This window comes from Triticum aestivum, chromosome 1A (genome assembly GCF_018294505.1).
Source record: "Triticum aestivum cultivar Chinese Spring chromosome 1A, IWGSC CS RefSeq v2.1, whole genome shotgun sequence".
Lineage (NCBI taxonomy): Eukaryota > Viridiplantae > Streptophyta > Magnoliopsida > Poales > Poaceae > Triticum > Triticum aestivum.
The window spans coordinates 37862239-37875654 of record NC_057794.1 but is presented as its reverse complement, the minus strand read 5'-3'; the positions used below and the strand labels follow the sequence as shown (position 1 = coordinate 37875654).

The window sequence follows — 13416 nt, the reverse complement described above, 5'->3', positions numbered from 1 at the left end:
ATTTATACACTTTTATATTATTTTTGGGACTAACCTATTAACCCAAGGCCTAGTGCAAATTATTGTTTTTTGCCTATTTCAGTGTTTCACAGAAAAGGAATATCAGACGGAATCCAAACGGAATAAAACCTTCGGGGGAGTTATTTTTGAAACAAACGTGATCCAGGGGACTTGGAGTGGACATCAAGAAACCAACGAGGAGGCCACGAGGCAGGGGGCGCACCTACCCCCCTGGGCGCGCCCTCCACCCTCGTGGGCCTCTCGTGGCTCCACTGACCTACTTCTTCATCCTATATATATTCATATACCCCGAAAACATCCAGGAGCACCACGAAACCCTATTTCCACCGCCGCAACCTTCTGTACCCAAGAGATCCCATCTTGGGGCCTTTTCCGGAGCTCCGCCGGAGGGGGCATCGATCACGGAGGACCTCTACATCAACTCCATGGCCTCTCCGATGATGTGTGAGTAGTTTACTTCAGACCTTCGGGTCCATAGTTATTAGCTAGATGGCTTCTTCTCTCTCTTTGGAACTCAATACAAAGTTCTCCTCGATCTTCTTGAAGATCTATTCGATGTAACTCTTTTTATGGTGTGTTTGTCGAGATCCGATGAATTGTGGGTTTATGATCAAGTCTATCTATGAAAAATATTTGATTCTTCTCTGAAACCTTTTATGCATGATTGGTTATCTTTGCAAGTCTCTTCGAATTATCAATTTGGTTTGGCCTAATAGATTGATCTTTCTTGCAATGGGTTCAATCTTGTGGTGCTCGATCCCAGTAACAGAAAGGGAAACGACACGTATTGTATTGTTGCCATCGAGGATAAAAGGATGGGGTTTATATCATATTGCTTGAATTTATCCCTCTACATCATGTCATCTTACCTAATGTGTTACTCTGTTCTTATGAACTTAATACTCTAGATGCATGTTGGATAGCGGTCGATGTGTGGAGTAATAGTAGTAGATGCAGGCAGGAGTCGGTCTACTTGTCGCAGACGTGATGCCTATATACATGATCATGCCTAGATATTCTCATAATTATTCGCTTTTCTATCAATTGCTCGACAGTAATTTGTTCACCCACCGTAATACTTATGCTATCTTGAGAGAAGCCACTAGTGAAACCTATGGCCCCCGGGTCTATTCTCCTTTATATTAATCTTCCATCAACAAGCTATTTCTATTACCGTTTATTTTTCAATCTTTACTTTCAATCTATATTATAAAAATACCAAAAATATTTATTTTATCATTATTATCTCTATCAGATCTCACTCTCGTAAGTGGCCGTGAAGGGATTGACAACCCCTTTATCGCGTTGGTTGCGAGGTTCTTATTTGTTTGCGTAGGTACGAGGGACTTGCGTGTAGTCTCCTACTGGATTGATACCTTGGTTCTCAAAAACTGAGGGAAATACTTACGCTACTTTGCTGCATCACCCTTTCCTCTTCAAGGGAAAACCAACGCAGTGCTCAAGAGGTAGCAAGAAGGATTTCTGGCGTCGTTGCTGGGGAGATCTATGCACAAGCCAAGACATACCAAGTACCCTTCACAAACTCTTATCCCTCGCATTACATTATTTGCCATTTGCCTCTCGTTTTCCTCTCCCCCACTTCACCCTTGCCGTTTTATTCGCCCTCTTTTTCTGTTCCCCTTCTCTTTTCTAGTTCGTCTCTTTTCGCTTGCTTCTTGTGTTGCCGTGTGTCGTTATGGCTAATTCTCCTATCGTTGTTAGTACTCCCGAGCATGAAGTTCTCAATTTTAAACAAATGGAGGGAGAAAATTTAAAAGATGCTTGGTATAGAATTTGCAATGCTCAGAATAGATCCTCTAGGAAGCTATCCACTTCCGTGCTTCTTTGAAATTTTTATGTAGGCATCACCCCTTGGAACAGATATATTCTTGGTACCATTACCGGAGGGAATTTCTTGGGTAGCCATACTTTTGATTCTTATAATGCTATGATAGATTTGTTTGTCCCACCACCTCTCTTGGTTAATGGAACTATTTTAACTTTGGAACATGTGATGCAAAGGCTTGAAATTATCGAAAATAAAGTTGCCTCTGTGGAGTTGATTGAAAATTTGGATAAAAAGATCCACAACCAAATCACTCAATATGGATCTAAGGTAGGAGCTACTCTGAAATTTTTTAAAGAAAAAGAAACAATAGTTAACGAAAGAATAGATCTAGATTCCAGAAGAATTGGTAAAGTTGAGGATATCATTACTAATTTAGGATCTGCCTTGTCATCCATTAAAAATACTCCAAATCCTCCTACCACCAAGGTTGCCAAATTTATGTATGTTCCTAAAAACAAGGGTGAAACTTCTAGTAAGGAAATTGCGGATCTCAAATCTATAAGTGTTCACCCCAACTTCTTCAATATCATTAAAGAACCTTTTGCTACAAATGATTTTCTTGATTTATTGCCTAGGAGTTTAATCATTAATAGAAAGAAGGAAACTCCTAAGGGTGGTTATAAGTGTTCTATTGAATAATTGCATACCAAAGATGATAATACAAAATCTATCCTTACTTTTATGCCTAGCTAGGGGCGTTAAACGATAGCGCTTGTTGGGAGACAACCCAATTTTATTTTTGTTCCTTGCTTTTTGATTGTGTTTAGTAATAAATATTCATCTAGCCTCTGTTTAGATGTGGTTTTATGCTTTTAATTAGTGTTTGTGCCAAGTAGAACCTTTGGGAAGACTTGGGGAAAGTCTTTGCGATCTTGCTGTAAAAAACAGAAAATTTAGCGCTCACGAGATTAGCTGCCATGTTTTACTGGAGAGTGATATTTAGTTAATTATTTTTTCAGATGATTTATAGACAAATTCCTCACGTCCATAAATTTATTTTAGAATTTTTGGGGTTCCAGAAGTATTCGAAACCTACATATTACTACAGACTGTTCTGTTTTTGACAGATTCTGTTTTTCGTGTGTTGTTTGCTTATTTCGATGAATCTATGGCTAGTAATGGAGTTTATGAACCATAGAAAAGTTGGAATACAGTAGGTTTAACACCAATATAAATAAATAATGAGTTCATTACATTACCTTGAAGTGGTATTTTGTTTTCTTTCACTAACGGGGCTCATGAGATTTTCTGTTTAAGTTTTGTGTTGTGAAGTTTTCAAGTTTTGGGTAAAAATTTGATGGATTATGGAACAAGGAGTGGCAAGAGCCTAAGCTTGTGGATTCAAAAGGCACCCCAAGGTAAAATTCAAGGACAACCAAAAGCCTAAGCTTGGGGATGCCCCAGAAGGCATCCCCTCTTTCGTCTTTGTCCATCGGTAACTTTACTTGGAGCTATATTTTTATTCACCACATGATATGTGTTTTGCTTGGAGCGTCTTGTATGATTCGAGTCTTTGATTTTTAGTTTACCACAATCATCCTTTCTGTACACACCTTTTGGGGGAGACACACATGAATCGAAATTTATTAGAATACTCTATGTGCTTCACTTATATCTTTTGAGCTAGATAATTTTGCTCTAGTGCTTCGCTTATATCTTTTAGAGCATGGTGGTGGTTCTATTTTATAGAAATTATTGATCTCTCATGCTTCACTTATATTATTCTGAGAGTCCTTTAGAATAGCATGGTAATTTTCTTTGGTTATAAAATTAGTCCTAATATGATAGGCATCCAAGATAAAAACCTTAAAGTGCATTAAATACTAAGAGAAGTTGGATACTTGATAGTTGTTTTGAGATATAAAGGTGGTAATATTAGAGGTGTGCTAGTTGAGTAACTGCGAAATTGAGAAATACTTGTGTTGAAGTTTGCAAGTCCCGTAGCATGCACGTATGGTAAATGTTGTGTGAAAAAATTGAAGCATGAGGTGTTCTTTGATTGCTTGCCTTATGATTGGCGGTCGGGGGCGAGCGATGGTCTTTTCCTACCAATCTATCCCCCTAGGAGCATGCGCGTAGTGCTTGGTTTTGATGACTTGTAGATTTTTGCAATAAGTATGTGAGTTCTTTATGACTAATGTTGAGTCAATAGATTATACGCACTCTCACCCTTCCATCATTGCTAGCCTCTTCGGTACCGTGCATTGCCCTTTCTCACCTTGAGAGTTGGTGCAAACTTTTCCGGTGCATCCAAACCCCGTGATATGATACGCTCTATCACACATAAGCATCCTTATATCTTCCTCAAAACAGCCATCATACCTACGTATTATGGCATTTCCATAGCCATTCCGAGATATATTGCCATGCAACTTTCCACTGTTCTGTTTATTATGACACGCATCATCATTGGCATATTGCCTTGCATGATCATGTAGTTGACATCGTATTTGTGGCAAAGCCACCATGCTTAATTTTTCAAACATGTCACTCTTGATTCATCGCATATCCCGGTACACCGCCGGAGGCATTCACATAGAGTCATATTTTGTTCTAAGTATCGAGTTGTAATTCTTGAGTTGTAAGTAAATAAAAGTGTGATGATCATCATTAGAGCATTGTCCCATGTGAGGAAAGGGTGATGGAGACTATGATTCCCCCACAAGTCGGGATGAGACTCCGGACGGATAAAAAAAGAAAAAAAAGCCAAGAAAAAAAAGAGAAGACCCAAATAAAAAATAAAAATAAAAAAATGAGAGAAAAAGAGAGAAGGGACAATGTTACTATCCTTTTTCCACACTTGTGCTTCAAAGTAGCACCATGATCTTCATGATAGAGAGTCTCTTATTTTGTCACTTTCATATACTAGTGGGAATTTTTGATTATAGAACTTGGCTTGTATATTCCAATGATGGGCTTCCTCAAATGCCCTAGGTCTTCGTGAGCAAGCAAGTTGGATGCACACCCACTTAGTTTCTTTGATGAGCTTTCATATATATTTATAGCTCAAGTGCATCTATTGCATGGCAATCCCTACTCCTTGCATTGACATCAATCAGTGGGCTTCTCCATAGCCCATTGATTAGCCACGTCAATGTGAGACTTTCTCCTTTTTTGTCTTCTCACACAACCTCAATCATTATATTCTATTCCACCCATAGTGCTATGTCCATGGCTCGCGCTCATATATTGCGTAAAAGTTGAAAGAGTTTGAAAAGGCTAAGTATGAAACAATTGATTGGCTTGTCATCGGTGTTGTGCATGATGAGAGCATTTTGTTTGATGAAAATGAAGCATGGCCAAACTATATGATTTTGTAGGGATAAGCTTTCTTTGGCTATGTTATTTTGATAAGACGGAATCCAAACGGAACAAAACCTTCGGGAGAGTTATTTTTGGAACAAACGTGATCCAGGGGACTTGGAGTGGACGTCAAGCAACCAACAAGGAGGCCATGAGGCAGGGGGCGCGCCTACCCCCCTAGGCGCGCCCTCCACCCTCGTGGGCCCCTCGTGGCTCCACCGACCTACTTCTTCCTCCTATATATATTCATATACCCCGAAAACATCCGAGGGCACCACGAAACCCTATTTCCACCGCCGCAACCTTCCATACCCAAGAGATCCCATCTTGGGGCCTTTTCCAGAGCTCTGCCGGAGGGGCATCGATCATGGAGGGCCTCTACATCAACTCCATGGCCTCTCCGATGATGTGTGAGTAGTTTACTTCAGACCTTCGGGTCCATAGTTATTAGCTAGATGGCTTCTTCTCTCTCTTTGGATCTCAATACAAAGTTCTCCTCGATCTTCTTGAAGATCTATTCGATGTAACTCTTTTTGCGGTGTGTTTGTCGAGATCCAATGAATTGTGGGTTTATGATCAAGTCTATCTATGAACAATATTTGATTCTTCTCTGAAATCTTTTATGCATGATTGGTTATCTTTGCAAGTCTCTTCGAATTATCAGTTTGGTTTGGCCTACTAGATTGATCTTTCTTGCAATGAGAGAAGTGCTTAGCTTTGGGTTCAATCTTGTGGTACTCGATCCCAGTAACAGAAAGGGAAACGACACGTATTGTATTGTTGCCATCGAGGATAAAAGGATGGGGTTTATATCATATTGCTTGAGTTTATCCCTCTACATCATGTCATCTTACCTAGTGCGTTACTCTGTTCTTATGAACTTAATACTCTAGACGCATGTTGGATAGCGCTCGATGTGTGGAGTAATAGTAGTAGATGCAGGCAGGAGTCGGTCTACTTGTCACGGACGTGATGCCTATATACATGATCATGCCTAGATATTCTCATAATTATTCGCTTTTCTATCAATTGCTCGATAGTAATTTGTTCACCCACCGTAATACTTATGCTATCTTGAGAGATGCCACTAGTGAAACCTATGGCCCCCGGGTCTATTCTCCTTTATATTAATCTTCCGTCAACAAGCTATTTCTATTAGCGTTTATTTTTCAATCTTTAGTTTCAATCTATATTATAAAAATACCAAAAATATTTATCTTATCGTTATTATCTCTATCAGATCTCACTCTCGTAAGTGACCGTGAAGGGATTGACAACCCCTTTATCGCGTTGGTTGCGAGGTTCTTATTTGTTTGCGTAGGTACGAGGGACTTGCGTGTAGTCTCCTACTAGATTGATACCTTGGTTCTCAAAAACTGAGGGAAATAATTACGCTACTTTGCTGCATTATTCTTTTCTCTTCAAGGGAAAACCAACGCAGTGCTCAAGAGGTAGCACACGCCGCCTAGTTTTATGCGCAATATCGCTAGGTGGCAGTGGGAAACCGGTGAGGAAATGACGGGAAATGGTGGCGTGTTCATAAAACTCCATCAATTAATGGGAACTTAGCGTAGAAGGAATATCGAGCTAGCACGACATGTGCGGGCACATTGCTCGCCCAAGGCTATGATCCATATACTTGTGTGCCCAACAGAGCACACTATTCACAGTAAACAATATTGTTCCGTTTATCCTAGTAGAGTAGTGGCGGCAAGCATCACATGAAGTAGATGATGATCAGATGATCATTTATCCTAGTTAATTATGCATGTAATAGTTTACTTTGGTGTGTGGAAATGTCATGTGTACTAGCCACCTATGTAATTGGATGTTTGCCGCGTATCACACACATCTTGTTTACACGAAACGGTTCTATTCTCTTGGCTCAACACAAACAGTTTATTGAAATGAACTGTATGCACTCCATTGTACACACCTTGATCTGGCTGAACCATTCCTGTTGCGTTGCCTAATCGAAAACAGTTCATCGGAGTGAACTGTATGTCATATATCGCACACACCTTGATCTGGCTGACCGTGTCTCTTGTGTTGCCTAATCACAAACAGTTCATCCCAATGAACTGTATGTCGTATATCGCACACACACCTTCATCTGGCTGTCCGTTTCTACTATTTCGCCTCATCACAAACCGTTTATCCATGCCCACGCGCAACTAAAATCTGAACCGTGTTCAATGTATCCGCCATCGCAAACATTTTGCATCTTTTTAATGGTTTTTTTACATCTCTGTTTGCGATTAATGCATCGCGCACAGTTTCGTCGAAGGGTCTCTGATTGTAGTGTCGCGTTGTTGGAAATATGCCCTAGAGGCAATAATAAAAGTATTATTATATTTCATTGTTCATGATAATTGTCTTTTATTCATGCTATAACTGTATTATCCGGAAATCGTAATACACGTGTGAATACTTAGACCACACTATGTCCCTGGTAAGCCTCTAGTTGACCAGCTCGTTGTGATCAACAGATAGTCATGGTTTCCTGACTATGGACATTAGATGTCGTTGATAACGGGATCACATCATTAGGAGAATGATGTGATGGACAAGACCCAATCCTAAGCATAGCATAAAAGATCGTGTAGTTCGTTTTGCTAGAGCTTTGCTAGTGTCAAGTATCTCTTCCTTCGACCATGAGATCGTGTAACTCCCGGATACCGTAAGAGTGCCTTGGGTGTATCAAACATCACAACGTAACTGGGTGACTATAAAGGTGCATTACAGGTATCTCTGAAAGTAGCTGTTGGGTTGACACGGATCAAGACTGGGATTTGTCACTCCGTATGACGGAGAGGTATCTCTGGGCCCACTCGGTAATGCATCATCATATTGAGCTCAATGTGACCAAGGTGTTGGACACGGGATCATGCATTACGGTACGAGTAAAGTGACTTGCCGGTAACGAGACTGAACAAGGTATTGGGATACCGACGATCGAGTCTCGGGCAAGTAACGTACCGATTGACAAAGGGAATTGCATACAGGGTTTTGATCGAATCCTCGACATCGCGGTTCATCCGATGACAACATCGAGGAGCATGTGGGAGCCATCATGGGTATCCAGATCCCGCTGATGGTTATTGACTGAGAGCGTCTCGGTCATGTCTGCATGTCTCCCGAACCCGTAGGGTCTACACACTTAAGGTTCGGTGACGCTAGGGTTATGAAGATATGTATATGCAGAAACCCGAATGTTGTTCGGAGTCCCGGATGAGATCCCGGACGTCACGAGGAGTTCCGGAATGGTCCGGAGGTAAACAATTATATATAGGAAGTGCTATTTCGGGCATCGGGACAAGTTTTGGGGTTATCAGTATTGTACCGGGACCACCGGAAGGGTCCCGGGGGTCCACCGGGTGGGGCCACCTGTCCCGGGGGGGCACATGGGCTGTAGGGGGTGCGCCTTGGCCATCATGGGCCAAGGGCACCAGCCCCTATAGGCCCATGCGCCTAGGGTTTCCCCCTAGGAGGAGTCCTAGTGGTGGAAGGCACCCCTAGGTGCCTTGGGGGGGAGGGAAACCTCCCCTAGGCCGCCGCCCCCCCTAGTAGATCTCATCTACTAGGGCCGGCGCCCCCCCCCCCCTTGGCACCCCTATATATAGTGGGGGAGAGGAGGGACTTCATACACCAGCCCCTGGCGCCTCCACCTCCCCCCGTTACGTCTCTCCCTCGTAGTCTCGGCGAAGCCCTGCTGCTGTGACGCCCTGCATCCACCACCACGCCGTTGTGCTGCTGGATCTTCATCAACCTCTCCTTCCCCCTTGCTGGATCAAGAAGGAGGAGACGTCTCCCGTCCCGTACGTGTGTTGAACGCGGAGGTGCCGTCCGTTCGGCGCTGGTCATCGGTGATTTGGATCACGTCGAGTACGACTACATCATCACCTTGCAAGCTTTCGCACTCGATCTACAAGTGGTATGTAGATGCAAACTCTCTCCCTAGACTCGTTGCTTAGATGAACTCATAGATGGATCTTGGTGAAACCGTAGGAAAAATTTTAATTTTCTGCAACGTTCCCCAACACGCGTTAGCAGCATCCTGCAGTAGTGTCAGTGCGGTAGCAGCGGCAACAGATTTGGCTGTGGGGAGCTATGGGAAGGATGCGGTTGGGCGGCGAGGGGTGGATTGGAATTTTTGGGCAGCAACCTTTGTGCCACATATATGCACCCAGTTGTTTTTGGGCTACCCAAAAACGTTTTTGACCATGTTGGAGTTTTTGGGCAGCTATTGGAGACGTTTTATGGCATCCAAAAGCCCAAAAAGGCGGTGTTGCCCTTTTGTTGGAGATGCTCTTATGAGCATGATTACTATATCCAGTTTTGTATGACATGCATGGTTTTAGGTCGGCAATTTGACTACCAAAACATGTCTTACACGTCATTAAAAATATATCCTTAGATTTGTTGTCGGATGAAGCTTTAAAGTAATTTTTATGTTTTTATAGGATCATTCAACATGAAGGTGAATGTGTAGATCAGCATTGCATTGTATGCACTTTTTTCCCTAAACAGAAAGGTACACTGAAACATTATTAGTTTAAAAAGGATGACCCATAAAATGGTCTAGAGGGAGAAATTCATAGAGAAATGGAGTGTACACACATGAAAGCCCACATAAAACAGGAAAAAACACCATTTCATAAATAAATCCCAAAAAAGACATAAAGCATAGGGGGAAACCTCATTGTACCCTCTCCTAAATTCAAGCGTACAGACGCCCCCCTCCCCCCGTTACTTATTCATCAATGACACATCCATCTATTTTCCATTTAGCCCATGCTTTAAATGCCGCAAGCAAACCCAACCTCGTCCTCGTCGTATCTCAGATCTCGTCCTCACCACATCACACCATACCCCTCTCATTGCCGCCGCAACCAGATCTAGAGCAGCTGCAAAAGCGGCGATTGTGGGCGCGACATCGCCCCCAGTCATGGTGAACTCGACGGAGCCGCCGCCTGCGACTTTCCCATCAGATCTCACCAAGGAAGGTGGTCCTAGGGAGGCGGGTGGTGGGGCCGTGGAGGTAGATCCAACACCGTCGAGTGCCGAACGAGGAAGGCTGATGTCGCTGCCATCAATGCTCAAGCCCTGGGGTAGCCAACGGCAGCTGCGGTGCGTTCCCATCAACCGTCATGGCGAAACCATCGCCCCGGACATGGGATCCTCATCGAATCAGCAATATGAGGTCAGGGAGAGGCTACAACTTCGCCTTGGCAAGGTGGCAGAGGCATCGGGCACCGGCAACCCCGCAGTTGACAAGTACCCTGAGGTCACCGAGGCGGTTTCTCCATGGTTGTTGAATGCCCACCCTGGCCGCCAGCATCGCCTTGCTATGCCATCCCTCGTGGCCACGACCGCGGCGAGTGCGTCGCCGCAGACTTTCGAGCGCGAGCGACGGTCGGTCCGCGCAGATGCGATAAAGAAGCCGCAATTCTCCGTATCACTCTCCGCAGAGGAGATTGAGGAAGACATCTACAGCCTCACCGGCGCACTCCTGCGTAACCGCCCTCGCGGTCGGCCCCGCAAAGTGCAAAAGCAGATCGATGTGAGTTCATGTGCCTCCTTTGCTCCCTCCCCCGACCCCCTTACATTCCAACCCCTGCCGCTCCTCCCTAGGGACCCGTTTTTAATTCCATAAACGCTCCTGTCCCCAGCTGCTATTTCCCGGCGCGCGGTTATCGCAGATCAACATGGAGTCCTACCGGGTGCAGGACAATCGCTGACCCTGTCAACTCAACAAGCGCCTCCACCCAACAGTAAGCAAGCAAAGTGAATTTGCGGATCACAGTTCACATTCAATTCGGTGCTACCATTGTTAGCTACATAATCCATCGATTAATTGGTCAGATAGAGTCAGAGTTGGTATGTATGGATCCCACCAGGAAACTAGTTGTAAGCAGCAAGTGATGACTTCTTAGTGATTTCTAATTTTGAGTTGTACTCCGTGATATTCATTTCCATAATAGCACTAGTGGTGCTTCGTTACTATGGTATCATCAGCAATTGGAAGATGTAATGTGGTGTACTAGTAATTGCATTACTCTTGATACTCGAGTTAGTATGTTCGTTGATGCTAGTACATTCGTTCACATACATCCGTATTGCAATCTCAATGCTAGTACTAGCTTCAGTGCATACAATTTCTTGCTTTTTTTCTCTAGAAGATGTTTTTGCTAGCTAACTGTTGTGGTGAGTGCCAGCACTGCTTGGTTGCGTTGTAGCTGGTTGGCATGTGGGCCCGGGACCAAAAGGTTTCGAAAACCCTGGCACCGCGTGGCCTTGCCAGTGGGTGCTGCGTAGTTCGTCACTTGTTTCCTGATTCCTCGTGGGGTTGGCGTGTCTAGGAGGCCGGAGTGAGGTAGTTGAATGACATACATGTATCCAAACCCTTGGTGGTCCCTATCATTGTCTTGGAGCATCCGAGGGTTTCATGACGCCGCCCGGTTCATACGCTTTCTAGGTGTGAGTGGGGCTGGTGGATGGGCACAGTTCATGCACACGTTTAATTTTTTGTTGGCAGTGGCTAGGAAACGGTTACTGCTGAGCCGCTTATTTGTTAGCATATATTAAACGAATTTGGTTCATATCAATGGGAAAAAAACACCATATCGTGAAATTCTCCTTCCGTTCTTAAAGATAAGTCATTTTAGAGATTCCAATATAGACTACATACGAAGCAAAATGAGTGAATCTACACTCTAAAATAGGTCTATATACATCCATATGTAGTTTATACTGAAATCACTAAAAAGACTTATATTTATAAACGAAGGGAGTAATGGTTTGATTGATTCCTTATTCCATCAATGATCACGGCCCTTTGCTCTCCTAGCCGTCCGATTTTGCAACGGATTGCCGAGATCGGTAGATCGTACCGATAACCCTAACAGTGCATCTACCTTACGGGACACAACATTGACATGCATGCATATGTAGCTCAAACAAGCTTAAGCTACTCTTTATATTGTTTGGGGGGTTATTTATGTGATTGATCCTTATGGTTTCCTTCCCTTTAAACACCATTTGGATCAAAGGAATGGTGCCACCAAAATTCGTTGGATTAGCCTCCTATATCTTAGTTCCATGTGTATTTGAATATTTGCTCGAATCTATTTTTAACCCTCATCAACATGAGATCAAGGCCAGTTTTTTCTTTGTTCTACCAGAGCCACTATTCCTAATATTTTCATGTCTTTTGTGATAGTGCTATGTTTTGCACTTCCAAACCTATCAGATTCATTTGTTATTCGTATTCCTAATACCTTTGATTCATCTCAAGTCATTTATTGTCTATTTGAAATTATGTATTTCATAATAAATTTCCATGCAACTCGGCCCGCAAGATTCGTAGCATATCTCCAACCCAAAATAGGCGGCATAAATTTCAAACAATTTACCCAAGGCTCACAAATGAATCCAACTTCTCATCTTGCCCCTCTAAACCATGGTAGAGAGTAATTATATGCAATCTATGTGAGGAGGCCATTAATGATCTACTCCCTCCGTTCCGAATTACTTGTCGCAGGTATGAATGTATCTAGATGTATTTTAGTTCTAGATACATCTATTTCTGTGACGAGTAATTTGGAACGGAGGGAGTAGCTTTTACATCTGATGTGTTCTCTCTCCTCGCATCTCCCACTGTTCCCTATCTCAGCCATCAATGGTTTGCTTTTCCTCAAATTTGGCAAGATTTCACGGCCGCAATTAAGACCTAGTGGGGGCATCTCAATCCAAAATCGGTCTTTCTGCTGCCCACAATCTTCATAAAAAATGTGCCAAATATTGAGGGGTGGTGGGAGTATAAGTTGTTGATGTGATCCCCTACTCATTTGGGAGATGAAATTTAAGGCATGTTCAGACAGCCCAAACTTGTGCACGAATCCACCATATGCCGGTGTGCTACACCTGAGGTGGCTCGTCGGATGGCAAGCTGGATGTTGGGCTGGCCCTAGGGGCCAGCAGGCCGTGACAATTCAGAAGGCCTTCGACTAACGCAAGGAGCCCTCTCCAAGAAAGTCTAGTACCTTGGCAGGCACGCCAAGGACTCCTCCACCAAGCATGGCTTTAGGTCGATAGGATTCTTGTAACCCTAGGCCTCGTCCGCCTTTATAAGGCGAAGATAGTGGATAGGTCAGGGAAGTCAATGTTTTGGTAGATAGTACCTCCATCCGGGTTTATTAGCCTCCCTTGTATTTTGGATCCAACTTTGACTTTCTATTTGA

At 43.4% G+C, this 13416-nt stretch overlaps 1 protein-coding gene across 1 annotated transcript; it reads left to right on the top strand.

Moving 5' to 3' along the window:
- The first annotated feature begins 10042 nt into the window (after window positions 1-10042).
- LOC123084978 (uncharacterized) lies at window positions 10043-11086 on the top strand. Its single transcript, XM_044506548.1, has 2 exons — window positions 10043-10736; window positions 10846-11086. Exons 1-2 carry the CDS (start codon window positions 10122-10124, stop codon window positions 10912-10914), a joined length of 684 nt encoding a protein of 227 aa, XP_044362483.1. The 5' UTR covers window positions 10043-10121; the 3' UTR covers window positions 10915-11086.
- The last annotated feature ends 2330 nt before the right edge of the window (window positions 11087-13416 follow it).